An 18,097-nucleotide genomic window follows, 5' to 3' on the forward strand; every position below is an offset into this window, starting at 1 on the left:
CTCTCTCTCTCTCTCTCTCTCTCTCTCTCTCTCTCTCTCTCTCTCTCTCTCTCTCTCTCTCTCTCTCTCTCTCTCTCTCTCTCTCTCTCTCTCTCTCTCTCTCTCTCTCTCTCTCTCTCTCTCCCCCTCTGTCTTTCTCTCTCTTTTCCACCCCTTTTCTCCCACTCTAGTCAAGTCAAGTCATTTTTATTTGTATAGCCCTTAATCACAATTAGTCTCTAAGGGCTTCACAAGTTATTACATATAAGATTAGGTTACTCGTATGCTATAGAGTAGAAGTGAGTTTTAAGCCTAGATTTAAACATTTCCACCGAGGTTGCAGATCGGATCTCAGGGGGAAGAGCATTCCACAACACCGGTGCCCGGATGGAGAACGCTCTCGAACCAGCGGAACACTTCTTGGCTCTTGGGATCACCAGGAGACCGGCGCTCTCGGAACGAAGGCTTCGGGCCGGGACATAGGGGGAGATCAGATCTGAAAGATATGAGGGGGAAAGTCCATGTATGATTTTGTATAGTAGTAGGAGAACCTTAAAATCGCATCTTAGGCTAACAGGGAGCCAATGCAGGTTAGCCAAAATTGGGGTGATGTGATCGTACTTTTTTGTCCTTGTTAAAAGCCTCGCTGCAGCATTTTGTACCAGCTGAAGACTCTTGAGTCTGGTCATCGGAAGACCGGAAAGTAGTGCATTACAGTAGTCGAGACGGGAGGTAACAAACGCATGAATTATGATTTCCGCATCCGACTGAGAAAGTATAGGACGAATTTTAGCAATGTTACGGAGATGGAAGAAAGCGGTTCTAGTAATTTTCTTCACATGTGTTTGAAAGGACAGATCAGGGTCGAAAATGACACCTAAATTTTTAAGTGAGTCACTCTGTGTGATGTGGCAATTGTCCAAGTTCACTACGGTTTTAGAAAATAAGTCACGGGACTTAGAAGGACCAATAACTAGCATTTCAGTCTTTTCAGGGTTAAGACGCAGGAAATTGAGTGACATCCACTCTTTTATCTCAGTGAGGCAGGCCTCCAAAGTTCCACAGTTTAGTGTGGCAGATTCCTCCATCGGGAGATAGAGTTGAGTGTCATCTGCGTAGCAATGGAAACTGATATTATACTTACGAATAATATCACCTAGTGGAAGCATATAAATGCTGAAGAGAAGGGGGCCAAGCACTGAACCCTGCGGAACACCACAAGTAACACTAAATGGCTCAGATGTCAATTCGCCATATTTAACGCAGTGTGTCCTATCTGAGAGGTAGGATCTGAACCATAATAGGACGCTTCCTGAGAGACCAATCCATTTTTCCAACCGTTCTAGCAAGATAATATGGTCCACTGTGTCAAATGCAGCACTAAGGTCCAGCAGCAGCAAAAGTAATGATGTGCCCGAGTCCATTGCCCGTAGGAGATCATTGGTTACCTTAATCAGAGCTGTCTCAGTAGAGTGGTTAGCCCTGAATCCTGATTGCATTGATTCAAAGAGATTGTTCTCGGACATGAAATCATTCAGCTGCTGTGCCACTACTTTTTCAAGTATTTTAGAAAGAAACGGTAGGTTTGACACAGGTCTATAATTACATAAGTTTTCTGGATCTAGGTTGGGTCGTTTCAGTGTGGGTTTAATGACAGCGGACTTAAAAGCAGCTGGAACTACACCTGAGGCGAGTGATATGTTTAAAATATTTAGAACTGAAGGTGCAAGAACGCCAAAGAGACCTTTGATAAGTGAACCTGGAAGTGGGTCGAACTGGCAAGTCGTCGGTTTGGCCGTATTCACCATTTGTTTAAGATTTTCGAGTGACAGTTCACTAAAACGGGACAAAATACCTAGACAGCCACCATGTCGTGCATCTAGAGATTTGAGTGCTTTAGTATGTGTTGAATTAATACTGTCTTTAGCAATTTCTTCCTGTATGCTTTGGATCTTCTTAGTAAAGAAGACCATTATGTCGTGGGCAGAATGGGTGGACTCTCTGTCTCTTTCACTCTCCGTGTCTCTCTTTTTCTCTTCCTTTGTTGCTCTTTGTCTCTTTCTCGCTCTGTGTCTTTTTAACTTCTTTTGCTCTAACTTCCTTTTTTCCTTTTCTCTTTCTCTCTTCCTACACTTCGTGCTTTCTTTTCTCTCCTTCTATCTTTCTATTTCTCTTCGGATTTCTTTACTCCTCTCCCTTTCTTTTCCCCCTCTCTCACGACTTTATATCTCTTTTGTTTCTCACGCTCTCTCCCTCTCTCTCTTTGTCTTTCTTTGTCCTGCCCTCTCTCCTTTTCCCTCCCTCTTTCTCTTATTTCTTTAGCTCTCTTTTTATCTACTAGTCCGGACCCCGACAGAATGTTTGTTCTATCGTGTGGCCCCCGAGTTAAAATGAGTTTGACACCCCTGATTTAGAAGAAGTTTATCGGTGCTCATTTTAAAAAAACTCAACATCAGCTGTTCAAGCACCATCAGAAATATCTTATTACTTTATGTATGAATTAATGAATTATTATATTTTCTTTAATTATCTATCTATCTATCTATCTATCTATCTATCTATCTATCTATATATATATATATATATATATATATATATATATATATATATATATATATATATATATATATATATATATATATATATATATACAGGGAGTGCAGAATTATTAGGCAAGTTGTATTTTTGAGGATTAATTTTATTATTGAACAACAACCATGTTCTTAATGAACCCAAAAGTCTCATTAATATCAAAGCTGAATATTTTGGAAGTTGGAGTGGGGCTTTTTTAGTTTTAGCTATTTTAGGAGGATATCTGTGTGTGCAGGTGACTATTACTGTGCATAATTATTAGGCAACTTAACAAAAAACAAATGTATACCCATTTCAATTATTTAGGGAAACCAATATAACAGCTCAACATTCACAAATATACATTTTCTGACATTCAAAAACAAAACAAAAACAAATCAGTGACCAATATAGCCACCTTTCTTTGCAAGGACACTCAAAAGCCTGCCATCCATGGATTCTGTCAGTGCTTTGATCTGTTCACGATCAACATTGCGTGCAGCAGCAACCACAGCCTCCCAGACACTGTTCAGAGAGGTGTACTGTTTTCCCTCCTTGTAAATCTCACATTTGATGAGGGACCACAGGTTCTCTATGGGGTTCAGATCAGGTGAACAAGGAGGCCATGTCATTAGTTTTTCTTCTTTTAGACCCTTTCTTGCCAGCCACGCTGTGGAGTACTTGGATGCGTGTGATGGAGCGTTGTCCTGCATGAAAATCATGTTTTTCTTGAAGGATGCGGACTTCTTCCTGTACCACTGCTTGAAGAAGGTGTCTTCCAGAAACTGGCAGTAGGACTGGGAGTTGAGCTTGAGTCCATCCTCAACCCGAAAAGGCCCCACAAGCTCATCTTTGATGATACCAGCCCATACCAGTACCCCACCTCCACCTTGCTGGCGTCTGAGGCGGACTGGAGCTCTCTGCCCTTTACCGATCCAGCCACGGGCCCATCCATCTGGCCCATCAAGACTCACTCTCATTTCATCAGTCCATAAAACCTTAGAAAAATCCGTCTTGAGATTTTTCTTGGCCCAGTCTTGACGTTTCAGCTTGTGTGTCTTGTTCAGTGGTGGTCGTTTTTCAGCCTTTCTTACCTTGGACATGTCTCTGAGTATTGCACACCTTGTGCTTTTGGGCACTCCAGTGATGTTGCAGCTCTGAAATATGGCAAAACTGGTGGCAAGTGGCATCTTGGCAGCTGTACGCTTGACTTTTCTCAGTTCACGGGCAGTTATTTTGCGCCTTGGTTTTTCTACACGCTTCTTGCGACCCTGTTGACTATTTTGAATGTAATGCTTGATTGTTCGATGATCACGCTTCAGAAGCTTGGCAATTTTAAGAGTGCTGCATCCCTCTGCAAAATATCTCACTATTTTTGACTTTTCAGAGCCTGTCAAGTCCCTCTTATGACCCATTTTGCCAAAGGAAAGGAAGTTGCCTAATAATTATGCACACCTGATATAGGGTGTTGATGTCATTAGACCACACCCCTTCTCATTACAGAGATGCACATCACCTGATATGCTTAATTGGTAGTAGGCTTTCGAGCCTATACAGCTTGGAGTAAGACAACATGCATAAAGAGGATGATGTGGTCAAAATACTCATTTGCCTAATAATTCTGCACTCCCTGTATATATATATATATATATATATATATATATATATATATATATATCTCATCTCATCTCATTAGCCGTACCGCTTATCCTCATTAGGGTCGCGGGGGGGCTGGAGCCCAACCCAGCCATCTCCGGGCAGTGGGCAGGGGACACCCTAAACTGGTTGCCAGCCAATATATATATATATATATATATATATATATATATATATGACAATATTGCATAAGAATGTAAAAAAAAAATTACAATACTGCTCTGTTAAAAAATAGTAACTCCAGAAACATTTTATTACTTAATTTACGAGTTATTATATTAACGGTCTCTGAAATAACGTCTGTCCAGAAGCCCGGGGCGTGCATCTTTTACGTCGGGTGTACAAAAACAAAATATGTTTTTTAAAACAAACGTTTGTATTATTCCGATTTCAAAATCTTGGTTTGGTTTGGAAATTTCGGAATTTCGTTTGGCAATTTGCATACTCGACAGCCAATCAGAAGACTGCATCGAATAACTTACGGACTTTCCCGAGCCTTATAAGGTCGTGCATTTGGATATCATTTTCCAAAGTAGACGCACAGAGAACACAAGAAAAATGGAGAAGTGGTTAGGGCTCAAGCCAAAACCTCAGCCCCAGAAGAAAGATTAAAAAGAAGCTAACAAAATTTATGACGCTACGAAACGTTAAATTAAAAGCATGGTGGAAAGAGGAGTTCACGTGGCTTGTAGCAGACGAACCAACGCAAACATTGCATGAATAAAGATGAGTAAATACAGGTACATACTGATGGCAGATGGAAAGCAGTGATGTCATATTAATGCAATGAATGTTATAAGTAGATTTATAATAAACTTAATTTTAAAGTGTTGTTCTGTTATATATTCTGATTAGCAATCCATAATACTTTACTACAACGGGTTTTTTTGCGATTAGTCGTCTTATTGTGTTTCAAATTGTGGAAAATGGGGCAGGCAACTTTATGGCCGAGCAGGCAACTTTTCAGAGTTGTCTGCCCTGGTGTCGGGTAACTGTTTGTCATGAGTTCCAGACACTGATTTTAACCTCGAAATTGTTTTTTTTTTTTAATTTCCTATACCTCTCCATTAAATATTTGATTGTATTCATCCTGGAGCGGCACGTCTAACCTCGTTGTAAACAACGTTCTAGTTTCTTTTAATATGAAAGTTCTTACCGGAAGTGTCATGCCGCACCTCCGCTCCGGACTGCGAGTGTCTCTCACTTGTAACCATCTGAACTTGGATCAGTTTGCTGGGGGCCTTCACCTGGGACGAGACGCGGGCTCACCTGAGCGGAGCAAAGCCCGCCTGGAAACGGCCCCGAATGGACTACTCGGCCGCTCCACACTTTTAAAGAAACGGGACGACATCATATGACAAGTTTATCCACGGATCATTTATTAACCTGGCTGAATTTTAACAAATTCTTACCGGAGTTTTGGCACGAGGAACTTTGACCAGTCCTGATTAATCGAGCAAAGATAGTCGAAGAGGAGGCGGAATCTCACACTTCCGGTGTTTTTTTTTTAATATTTATAATTTACCTTTTTAGGATATTTGAAGATTAAAGATGCTCGGAGCAGAGAGCAGACTGGAGAGTCGGCTTAATAAGCTTGAGCTCCTCATGAGGAATCCGGACTCTGTGTTGAACTTGGGGGCGCTGCTGGTGAGTTTAAGAAATAAATAAAAATTCTTGACAATAGGCGCGAACGTCACTTTATATCAATACGTCAAATATAGATGGATTATTAAGACCTGTCAACAAAACCCTTACAAGTCAATTTATGTTGGATAACAAAAATCACACCTATTTTTTGGAGGGTAATATTCTTCTGTTTGATATTATTGAACCATTGCCTTAATTGGAACGTTCTCCTCACACTTCCGGGTTCGAACCTTAACTAGCTTCCTTTCTTTGTGGCGTTTCCGGTTTCCTGCAACTTTCCAAAAGCATGTTGGCCTCAGCAAAGAGTTGAAATGTCAAAATAGTTAACTTGTGATCAGGTCTGGGTGTAACTTGCCTTTAAAGTCGACTCTGTTGTGTTCTGAACATTTAAATCATCATTTGCTTTCTCATTTCGACTTTGCCAAATTTTCATTGTTGAGCAACTAAAACAATAACAGACGACTGTTTCAGATGTTTCCTCAAATGACAAATATTTCCTCATACGCCAAATATTTTGTCAAATATGACCTAATGCAGTGACAATTTGTTATAAAGGTGAATCCCATAAACATAACCACATCAAACATTTCAGAAAAGGTTTTATTTCTTTAATCGGTATCAGAAAGAATACAGAAACAGAACAACAAAGTTAACTAGGATTTTCGGAATTAAAAACATCAAATGTTCTCTAACGCAGGATTGACTACACATCGCGGCTACATAATAACTAACTTCATCTAAATATACAAATTGTAAATGTTCAAAAGACGCTGAGACAGACTGAAACACAAACTATCGTCTACTGAACAATACATGTAAGGTCAGAACACAATATATGTTTGAATACCAACTAGTTCCAGGAGAACAAAACATGAAAGTGCCAGGACCAGAACGGAAACAGGACCCACTTGCGTGATGTTTACCTCAAGTTTTATTGAAAGCGAGAGGAAGAACTGTGCCCACGATCCGGTGTTCGCTAGGCGCGGGGAGCAAGTCGCTCTCGTACTCTGATTGTGATCGGAACACGGAAGTGGATCTTCCGTATTGAGCGATGGCGGTGTCAGGGAGGCAAAACTGGTCGGTAGCCGGGACTGGGAGAGCAAGACGTGATTAGGGTCGGAAACGAGTAGGGGGCCAGAACGGGAGAGTAGACGTAGTCGGGAACAAAAAGGGGTCGTAAGCCGGGACGGGAGAGCAGATGTGGTCAGGATCCAAACAGGTCGTAGCCGGAGAAAAAATGGTACTGGCGAGAGTCAGAGTCAAAAAAGGCTAGCCTAGTATGCACGGAGATTCGCAGACGGACCGACAACAGGGGATTGACAGGACAGGGTTCAAATACTGACAGGGAGCCAATAAGAACCCACAGCGGTTGGCGCCAAATGAGCGGGCACAGATGAGTCACATCAGTAATAGCTCTAAATAAACCAAACCTTGGAAGTAAAAAGACACAGGAACATACTGAATCACAAACTAGCTTATACTAAAAAATACATAAATGTTTGAATATCCACTAGTTCTAAAAGAACCAAACTTTAAAAACAACAGATTGATTCCTAGGAAGGGAATCAATTAGCAAGGATAATGTACAAAACGTGAGAGGGAGAAGAAACAGGATACGTTGGAACACAAACTTGACAAAACAGGAAAGAAGTGGGGAGAGCCGTCCAGAGTTGCGTCCTCAATGGTGCCCTGAAAAATCTGGCGGTTAAGGGATCTGGGAACATAAACAGAACAACTAAAACGAGCAAAATTTGAAACTGGAAAGAAAGACAACACAAAATTACTTGGAATAGTATCTAGTTCTAACTGAACAAAACGCTAAATGGAAAGGACGAAGCGAACAATAGCCAACTTAAACAGAACAAAACATGAAAGAAGGACGACGCGTGAAACATTCTGATACCCAGACAGAAAAACGAGTGTGACATGACGAAAAGGCCATGATTAAATAATGCGTGCCCAATAAATACAGCTAGCTCAACAAACAAAGAAAGAAAGGAAGACAATGCAGCATAGGTCGGAACACTAAGCAGCTCTAACTTAACAAAACATGAAAGTAGACTATACACGAAACATTCCAATACGTGGACAGAACAATGAGAGTCCCTTGGCGATGAGACCATGAAATATACTGCAAGCACAATACCTAGATTTAACTAACCAATAACAATCGGAAACAGGGATATATAGGAAGGCATTAACTGTAACTGAAAAAAAAGTTAAAGGAAGACTCAAATGAACATTACTCAATTTCTGACCGTGTTTGCATTGCGAAGACCACAGCCCGACCTGATTTTCTTTTTTTTTAAGCGTCCATCCAGATGGTCGCGATCGCCTCCCACACAGGAAGTGTGACGTCGCATCCTGGAATTGAGGAGTCCGATAACCCGTCGTGACCTAATGTTGCTCCCCCGTCCTCGTTTGTTCACAAACATTAGCGGTTTTCATGTTGTATGCCTCGGAGTGGAGAATCCTGGCGTCTCCTAAGAAAGGTTTTCCGATTTTTGTGAGCAATGAACGCTCGTCACCTGTGTTAATGCTTCGTACTCTATAGTCTATTGTCCTAGCCATGTTGGTTAACAATAACAGGAACTAAACTGAAGTGAAATGCCTCAATGGAATTCAGATGATTCTGAGTCAATTAAACCCCGGGGCTACGACATTAATCCATTCTGAGGTGAGGATCGCAAAGTGATACAAACTTATCCTAACTAGCTAATGGCAACGGAACCCCTTGTACTACAAATTAAAATAACAAAATAGTGTATAGTACATACTACTTTTCATGTACTATATGTGCTCAAAGGAAAAATTACATTTTACTTACCTTTTGGTATGTTAAACTTCAACAGGTACAGTAGTTAATAGATTCAAAGTGCCGAGGAGACGCTGGATTGGAACTAACACTGAATATAAAACTTGAAGTTGCGTGGATTGTAATGCCCTTATAACTCTTGATTGCTTTAATCGCCTTCTCAGTTTTTATCATCGCCCTTGATTGTCGTTTCCATGGTTATCATGTTCTAGCTTTCTCCTTTAGAGCACCTTGGAACCCATAGCAAATAAATAAAGTACAAAAATATCGCACCAACTTGCCACGTCTTTACAAAACACACGAGATTCTAAACTGAATGAAGAGAAAGGCATTGTGGGAGGTAGTTCAGCAGATAGCATATGGGCATTTTTATGATGCGCTGATGCGAACCAATAGCAGAGTAGCATTTTACTTAACATCGACCAATTGTAGACCGGCAACTTCGAGACGTAACTCATCATTTGTAAAAAAAAACTGCAAAGTTTTTGGGCATGCAAAATAATTTGTTGCTGATGGGATAGAGTGGGGAAAATTCTGTAACAAGGGGGTGAAAATGTATTGTGTTGTTCTTATTATAAGGACTATTTTGGGTTTTTTATGCAACACGGTTGCGAAACGTACGCACGGCGACGTCAAGCTATTGAGCTGTTTGTCCCATAATAAATAACAAGTGAGCCCCCAGATCTATTTCCACTCGTCTGCAGCAGGGGAAGATCTCCCTTCACTGCCTCTATTTAAAGGCTTGGAATTGTTCCGGCGACCCTGCTAGTACCCCGTCAGGCACATGTCCGAGTCCGCTGCGTTTTGATTCCGTTCTGAAATTCGATGCACTCGATGACTCTCGTGTTGACCCAGGGGGGGTGAGTGCAAACATGAATCAACAACGTGGGATAACAGACGCAAATATCTGAATATCACCACGTATAAAAATATATGCAGGGATACGACGTGAATCCGTTCTAAATTTGGGATTGGAAAGTGAAATTGCCATATAGCGGGAGGGGAAACTTGTGGTGATTCGCTACAAACCTTCAGTAACACAGAGAATATCATTAAAATCACCAAATATTCACTAGTAATTCCTCCTTGTAATATACGTGCATATGATTAAATGGCATTATGAATAAATATACGTGTCAAGGAAAAACTGCATTTTATCTATCTTTGGTGTGAAGTGACTTGAGTTGGTCAAGTGGAGTAGCGGGTGGATGCAGTGGGAAGGGGCAGATTAAAAATGAAACGATTTTACACCTTGTCAATTGCAAGGATTGTCTTACCCTTATAAGATCTGTTTTAATCGCATCCTTATTATTGGCAATAGTCGTGATCGATGATTGGTCACAGCCAAGCAACTTATCAAAGATAGCGATTTCTGTACCAGCTTCGTTTCCATGGTGACCATGTTGTTATTTCTCTCTTTAGATGGATAGATTGATACTTTATTATCCCCGTAGGGAAATTCACACTTCCAGCAGTATCCTTGTGTTGAAAAATAAAATAAACATATACAATACAAAAATACCCAATATAACGTTTTGCTATAGAGTATTTAAATGGTGCTGCGGAAAATACACACTGTAATAAAAATAGGGTAAAATGCAAATGTGGGGGTGGGGTTTAATGTGGGCTTTTACTCCCCCGGGTGGAGTTCAAGAGCCTCATTGGATGAGGAAGAAATTATCTCCTCAGTCTGTCCGTGGAACAAGACTGACTGAGGAGATCATTTCTGTCTCTTTAGTACAGGGGTGTCAAACTCATTTTAACTCGGGGGCCACACGATAGAACAAACATTCTGTCGGGGGTCGGACTAGTACATTAAAGAGAAAGAAAAAGAGAGATAAAGAAACAAGAGAAAGAGGGAGGGAAAAGGAGAGCAGGCGGGACAAAGAAAGAGAGAGAGGCGAAAACGTGAGAAACAAAAGAGATAAAAAGAGAAGTCGTGAGAGAGGGAAAGAAAGGGAGCGGAAGAAAGAAATCTAAAGAGAAATAGAAAGACAGAATGAGAGAAAAAGAAAGCATGAAAGGTAGGAAGAGAGAAAGAGAAAAGGAAGTTAGAGCAAAATAAGTTAAAAGGACACCGAGAGAGAAAGAGACAGCGACAAAGGAAGAGTAAAAGAAAGACGCAGAGAGTGAAAGAGCCAGAGAGTGCGAGAAAAGGGGTGGAAAAGTGGGGGGGAGAGAGAGAAAGAGAGAGAGAAACACAAGTACAGTGTCTTTGTTCGAGGCACCTTTCTTTGGCAACATCAAGTTGACATATTTCAACCTGCAGCTTGTTTTTCTCTTGCGCTTCTCTGAGTGTTGTCTCGATTCAATCCCTTAGCGGGCCTGATCTGGCCCGCGGGCCGCCTGTTTGACACCTGTGCTTTAGCATAAAAAATAAATCATTGTAGTCTACATCAAAATTGAAAACACTTCATGACGAGGATGCCATATCCCGGAGGTCTACTGTATCTAATTATTCACTTGTAAGAAATATATGTGTGTGTGTTTCGTTAAATCTATCCATATCTTTGTTTACAGTATGTTATCACAAAAAGAGTTGAGCAATACATCAAATTAATATTATTAGTAATTTTTGAATCAATCATTTAAAAATTTTATTAACTCATATTGTTTTGGGGGTTTAACAATATATTTTTTACCCTGCAGGATTCTATTAATGCCTTGGCTCACGATTTGAACTACCCTGCCTTGCGGAAGAACAAGAACATTGAAACGTTCCTCAGCCGATGTAAGTGCTGCAGTGTGAAAAGGGGTCTACTATCGAAGATAGTTTATTCACTCGTTGACATCAGTGACATATACTCATTCGCTGCCATTGATGGCTACGGTTGTCACTAGCTGTGAATGAGTTGAGCGTCTTTGATACAGTTTCTCCATGAACGCTACTAGAAAACACTTTGCATTGTTCTTCTCTCCGCAGATGAAAAAGCGGTTAGCCAGTTGCGCGAGCTGCAGGTCAAGATGGAGGACTTCGAGAAAGTGAAGCTGATCGGGAGGGGAGCTTATGGAGAAGTCCAGCTGGTGAGAGAGAGAATATTTTTTTAATCTGTTTAAAATAATAATGACGTCCTAGCTGTCAAGTGGTCTGATTTGGGTGATGACACCAAGATCAGGGAACAGTTTTTATTAGTTCCAACCCCAACAGAGTGTTCGCACGGGTGCTTGAAATCTTTGAAAATGCTTTAGTTTTGATGTGTTTCCAAGGTCGGGAAAATGCTTGAAATTGTTGCCATTGCTGTGTTTTCCGGCTATCTGTCTCGATAGACCACACTTTTAAATAGATAGATAGGGAAATTCACACTTCCAGCAGTCTACCCCGTTGTTTATTAACAGATGAACATGATGCCCTGGGGGTGCTTATAGCAGAGTGGATGACGTCACGCCAGTCCAAAAGTTCGACATCCCTGCGGCAGATGGAAAACTTTTCTTTGTGAAAATCCAGGGATACACCACCTCGTGTTAGCAAGTCCGCCTCCTCTCCGATTCCCCCCGGCTTTCGTGTCTCTGTATAGCGACGCTGAAGCCGGATAGCTCCGGGTAGCTCCGGGTGGCTACACGTTAGCGTCCGGAATGCTAAACGTGAGGCACGTTTCCGCAAAACACAGCAACTGCGCTCCCTGTGCGTTTCGATGTTTTCCACCAGCACTCGTTGATCTCATTTGGTAGTGAGTTCGCATTTACCATGATTACGGATGGTACCGAAGACTTATAACGCCGCTAGCCGCTTCGCTAGCTCCGGCTCTTCCTCCACGATAGGCCCCTTCATCACGCCGGCACGAGAATTCTTCAGGGCAAGGAGTTGAAATTCCTTGAATACACGCATTTTTTGTGCGCTAAAACCCATATCCATAGGATAGAAGTAATCCATAGTGTAGTTGTCAAAACGAGAAGAAAAAACACCGAAGATAGGAGCAGACAATAAAACAATTGGGCAGCTGCTGGAAAAGGCAGCCGCTCGTGGCAGCGCCGCTTTGATGTGAAATAAAGTAAAGTAAAATAAAAAAGTGTGTGTAAAAATTGACGTGGATGGTGGCTCCCGTCTTTATTATCGAGTTGTCATGTGAAGCTCTACTGCCCCCTACAGCCGCTTCCAAGAGGACAGGTTTATTAGACTACTCGTGGAAATTTCGGCTCTTTTTCGAGATGCGACTCCTTCAGCTCGGCTCACTGAGAAAAGAAGGCTGATTTGGCTCCCAAACGGCTCCTCAGATCAAAGTTCTCCAGACTGGGTACATAGCAGCTCATGATTTTCTGGGTTGAGTTGATGACTGGGGCAGCACGGCGGCGCAGAGGTTAGCGCGTGTGCGGCACAGTGCTGAGGTCATGAGATCGAACCTCCTGTGTGGAGTTTGCATGTTCTCCCCTCCCCGTGCTTGCATGGGTTTCCTCCGGGCGTTCCGGTTTCCTCCCACATTCCAAAAACATGGATGTTAGGTTAATTGGCCGGTGCAAATTGCCCCTAGGTGTGAATGAGCGAGCGAGTTGTCTGTCCCTGTGTGCCCTGCAACTGGCTGGCAACCAGTTCAGGGTGTCCCCTGCCCACTGCCCGAAGATAGCTGGGGTGGGATTGTCGGCGGTAATGTCCTCCACAGTGGATGGAACGCAGCCCATGATTTTCTGGGTTGTGTTGATAACTGTGTATAGTGCTTTCTGCTGCTGCTCACCCAACATACCACATCGCGATGCTTTATGACAGTAGTTGCTGGCGGCAATGTTCTCCAGACTGGGAAAAGCAGCCCATAATTTTCTGAGTTGTGTACATTACTTTCTGTAAGGTTCTCCTGTCTTCTTCTTCCCATCATAACACTTTGTGATACTGTAAGCCAGCCCGTTCTTCGTTGTGGTTGTTTTATGACATATCCTCTGAATATTATCGCTGGAGCAGAAGCTCAGCTGTGCTGGAAGTTCAGTGAACCAAGCCTGTCTGGACAGGAGCGGTGCGAGACAGGGGGTGGGGACTTGTTTGCAGTAGTTCAACAACGAGCTGGAGCATGTCCTTCTCCAGGCGGGTGCCCTTTATTACAGCCTCTTGCATCTTATCACAGCCACTATCCAACATTCATATTCATACGCAAAGAACAATGATAGATGGATAATTAAAAAAAAAAAAGTCAGCAAGTGAGAAACCCTCTCCACCCAAGTCCTCAGAAATCAAATATGAACATTCAGGTTTGTTTTGGGCCCGGTGCCTTAAATAAAGTTAATTTTTCGGGCTGGGCCGGGCTTTAAAACCTTAGGGCCCTAGGTCGGATATTTTTTTCTAGGCCCAATCTTACCTCTACTACATTGCAATCAATGACAATAACAGACGCTGCCCTACTTACAAACGAGATTCCGGACGATCGTTCGTAAGTTGAAACATAGAATTAAATAAAAGCGACCCAACCATTTTCTCAACCGCATCAAGCTTTCTTATTCCAAAAGAAACGGCTCGCCTCTTCTTCACACTTTACACCAACCATATTGAATGGCTGCACAAGATATTAAACAATAAAAATGTCCAAGTTCTTAGCGCGCTCAGTGTGGAAGTGCCACTTACAAATTTCCTTGTAAATCAGTGTGCCACACCAAGATCAGTGACTCGCACATTTTTTTTTTATATATCTGAAAGGGCTGATTTTTTACACCAGTCCGAATATACAACTGAACAATTTATCTAACACTATTCTTGTTCATCAACAAACTAAAAAAATAATATGAGCATGTGGAGAGGCCTGTAGACATCCATGACTTCAACTTTTTACCACAAGAATCAACCATTCCTTATCAACAATGAACTACAATCAAAAAAACAAGTTATATGGACAGCTACTATACCATTCATCTATGAAATCAAAACTTGAAATAACAGCAAGAAGGCTACTTGAAAATAAGTGCAACAGAAAACACAGCTGATTGGGTCTTAGATATAAGTGGTTTTCCGTGCTTCGCTATGCAGTGAGCAATGTGATAACTTGCTTCAGTGGTGGTGTTTTTAGCAGTGACGAAGGTTTTCAGGGTCTGTGTTTGTTTGCTGTACCTGGACACAGTGTGTTTTAATGTCTACGCCTTGAATTTATGTTTCGTCTCGTGATGACGTTTAGCACTTGATGTGCGAGGTATAACGCTCTCGAGGCATAATGCACAAACAGCACAGTCATTTTTTGCACAGGCCCTCAGTCGTCAGTCAAAGAACGAGATTTTTTCGCTGAAGGAGCTGTCATTATTCATTCATTTATCGCGCGCCAGTGTTTCTGTGGCTGGGTCAAAACACTGACTTCTCCTCTTCTGCGAGTTGCTGTGCAGACACACACCCGCACACGGAGCAGAAGAGGAGGGGCCCTGCCGTAAAGCCTCTAAACAACTCTGCGCGCAACTGATAATGTTTAAATTTCAGGTAAAAATGCGCATTAAAAAAAAATAATCGTTATTATTTTGCCGTGTGCCACTGGTTAACCCTTCGCGTGCCACTGCTGGCACGCGTGTCATAGGTTGCCGACCCCTGGTATAGACATAGACAGTATAGAATGTTTACACACGAACTAGGAAGAGGAAGCCGGATATCTTCTTCGGGGTGGATGCTGGTTGACCTCTCACAGCGCCACACGCCGGTAGTGGCGGAAAGAAGCACTACAGTAATGCCCTGTACTCTGAAAAAGGTGCACACAAAACAAAACCTAACAGCTATGTAAATGTTCATATTTACTGTTTTTTCGTAAGTCGAATGGTCGTAAGGACGGTAGAATCTGTAAAGACAATTTTGTTCTATTTTGAAGGTGCGACACAAGGCCTCACGTAAAGTCTACGCCATGAAGAAGCTCAACAAGTTCGAGATGATCAAGCGTTCGGACTCTGCTTTTTTCTGGGAGGAGAGGCACATCATGGCCTTCTCTAACAGCCCTTGGGTCATTCAGGTTTGTGATTGTCCGGCTTTTGTTGAACCTTCTGCTCACTAGATAGATAGATAGATAGATAGATACATTATATCCCTGTAGGGAAATTCACACTTCCAGCAGTATCCTTGTGTTGAAAATAAAACAATAAAAAGTAAAAGGAATATAATACATAAATACCCAATGTAACGTGTCGATATAGGGCAGGGGTGTCAAACTCATTTTAACTCGGGGGCCACACGATAGAACAAACATTCTGTCGGGGGCCGGACTAGTAGATTAAAGAGAAAAAAAAAAGAGAGATAAAGAAATAATAGAAAGAGGGAAGGAAAAGGAGAGAGGGCGGGACAAAGAGGGAGAGAGCGTGAGAAATAAGAGATAAGAGAGAGAGGGGGAAAGAAAGGGAGCGGAAGAAAGAAATCCAAAGAGAAATAGAAAGACAGAAGGAGAGAAAAGAGAAAAGAAAGCGCGAAGGGTAGGAAGAGAGAAAGAGAAAAAAGGAAGTTAGAGCAAAAGAAGTTAAACAGACAAAGAGAGAGAAAGAGACAAAGAGCAACAAAGGAAGAGAAAAAGAGAGACACAGAGAGTGAAAGAGACAGAGAGTGGGAGAAAAGGGGTGGAAAACAGAGAGAGAGAGAGAGTGCCTGTTTGACACCTGTGATATAGAGTATTTAAATAGTGCTACATAAAATACACACTGTAATAAAAATTGGTTAATATGCAATATGGGGGTGTGGTTTAATGTGGACTTCTACTCCCCCGGGTGGAGTTAAAGAGCCCCATGGCATGAGGAAGAAATGATCTCCTAAGTCTGTCCGTGGAACAAGACTGTGACAGCAGTCTGTCGCTGAAGCTGCTCTTCTGCTCTAAGCGTGATAAAATCGATTGAATGGTTATAAGGGTGAAAGGTTCGTCTGACTTGTCAGTACTAAATAGAAGGCGCTCTGAACAACCTAAAATAATCATGAACTGCAACATTCCATGAAGTTGTTTCAAATGAATACCAATGGGTTTGTGTTCTTTTATCCGCAGAATTTCGGTTTAATTATTTAAAAAGCTGCATAAATTATTTTTAAATTCTGAATTTCCGGTTGGGGGCAGCACGGCGGCGCGGTGGTTGGCGCGTGTGCGGCACAGTTCTGAAGTCATGGGATCGAACCTCCTGTGTGGAGTTTGCATGTTCTCCCCGTGCTTGCGTGGGTTTGCTCCGGGCACTCCGGTTTCCTCCCACATTCCAAAAACATGCATGTCAGGTTAATTGGCCGAACCAAATTGTCGCTCGGTGTGAATGAGCGAGCGAATTGTCTGTCCCTGTGTGCCCTGCGACTGGCTGGCAACCAGTTCAGGGTGTCCCCTGCCCACTGCCCGAAGATAGCTGGGATGGGCTCCAGCACCCCCGCGACCCTACTGAGGATAAGTGGTGCAGATAATGGATGGATGGATGGAATTTTCAGTTGTCCCACTGCCCTAAGTCTCCCAAGAGTAGGTCTGCCTTGTCCTTTTTCGTGTTTTTAGACCCCAAATCGAGACAAATTGGGAACAAAATTACACTTTTCACTTGAAGATCTCAACAATAATAGAGTGAATACTCGTTTAAAGCAGGGGTTATGTTCAAAAAACAGTGAAATACAGTAGACCCCTGGGATACGGCGACCCTACGGTGCAGCATAATATGTTTTTTTGGGGGTTCTCTTTACGGGATTTTCCCAGCATCAAGAAAAAATCTGTTTTGCATACCCAAAAATGTATAAAATGTATATGTTGTGGTGTTTATGTGCATGACACGTTACCTCTCTAAGATGCCTGTCAGCTATTGGTCGATGTCATGTAAAATGCTTGTCTGCTATTGGTGTGTATCATTACCATGTTTCCCTTCATTCAGTTCTAAAGATCGTTTTTTTGTAGTCGGTGATACAGTATTGTATTTTTTGTACTGTATTTACAAACTCTGGGTCCAAAAACATGCAGTGATGCTAAAGGGAGAAGCAAAAATATGATAACCATGGAAACGAAGCTTGCAAAAAGTTATAGCGAGGGCTCAATGTATTACGTGTTGTGTGAACATTAACTTGACTCGGGTTAAAGTTTGGGGCACGAACAAGAGCATGCTGTCAATGAGTTTGCGTTAGCCAGAAGTTGTTAATATTAGTTAACCATAAAGAGTCATTACATCCACTTTTTTCTGTAATCAGCAGAATATTTGTGAGGGTTTTCTTGCTGTCATCCTGGAAGGCGGACTACCTTCTCAAAGTCTCTTCATTTTACTTATGATGATGCTTTTGGGAGTTTTCCTGGCCCTCGTGTAGGTTTCAGATGGGATGATGTAATCATAATCTCTAGTCTGTACAGCCCTTTGAGACTTGATGATTAGAGTTTTACCAGGAGCAATTTTAGGTGCAAAGCTTTGGGGGTGCTGAGTGTTGGCTGGTTGATTATTATTGTTTTATTTTCATTTTCTTCAAGTAATTAAGGATCATTAAACACTGCTCAGGAGCGTCACCTCCCATTTGTGAACACCACTTTACATGTAAAGGTTAGCAGAAACACTATTACT

At 42.0% G+C, this 18,097-nt stretch overlaps 1 protein-coding gene across 2 annotated transcripts in view; it reads left to right on the forward strand.

Annotated features, from left to right (window-relative positions):
- Positions 1-5,412: 5,412 nt before the first annotated feature.
- LOC148346395 (rho-associated protein kinase 2-like) overlaps positions 5,413-18,097 on the forward strand; it is a 61,989-nt gene continuing 49,304 nt past the window's right edge. Inside the window, exons 1-4 of one of the 2 annotated variants that reach the window (XM_088325731.1) lie at positions 5,413-5,853; positions 11,318-11,399; positions 11,592-11,692; positions 15,427-15,564. In XM_088325731.1, coding sequence (XP_088181857.1) covers positions 5,758-5,853; positions 11,318-11,399; positions 11,592-11,692; positions 15,427-15,564 — 417 coding nt within the window. In that variant the 5' untranslated portion in view covers positions 5,413-5,757. The remainder of the gene's footprint in view (positions 5,854-11,317; positions 11,400-11,591; positions 11,693-15,426; positions 15,565-18,097) is intronic. The other variant, XM_088325730.1, reaches the window with a different exon arrangement.

This window comes from Urocampus carinirostris, chromosome 20, assembly GCF_059441175.1.
Source record: "Urocampus carinirostris isolate Australia breed hairy pipefish chromosome 20, RoL_Ucar_1.0, whole genome shotgun sequence".
Lineage (NCBI taxonomy): Eukaryota > Metazoa > Chordata > Actinopteri > Syngnathiformes > Syngnathidae > Urocampus > Urocampus carinirostris.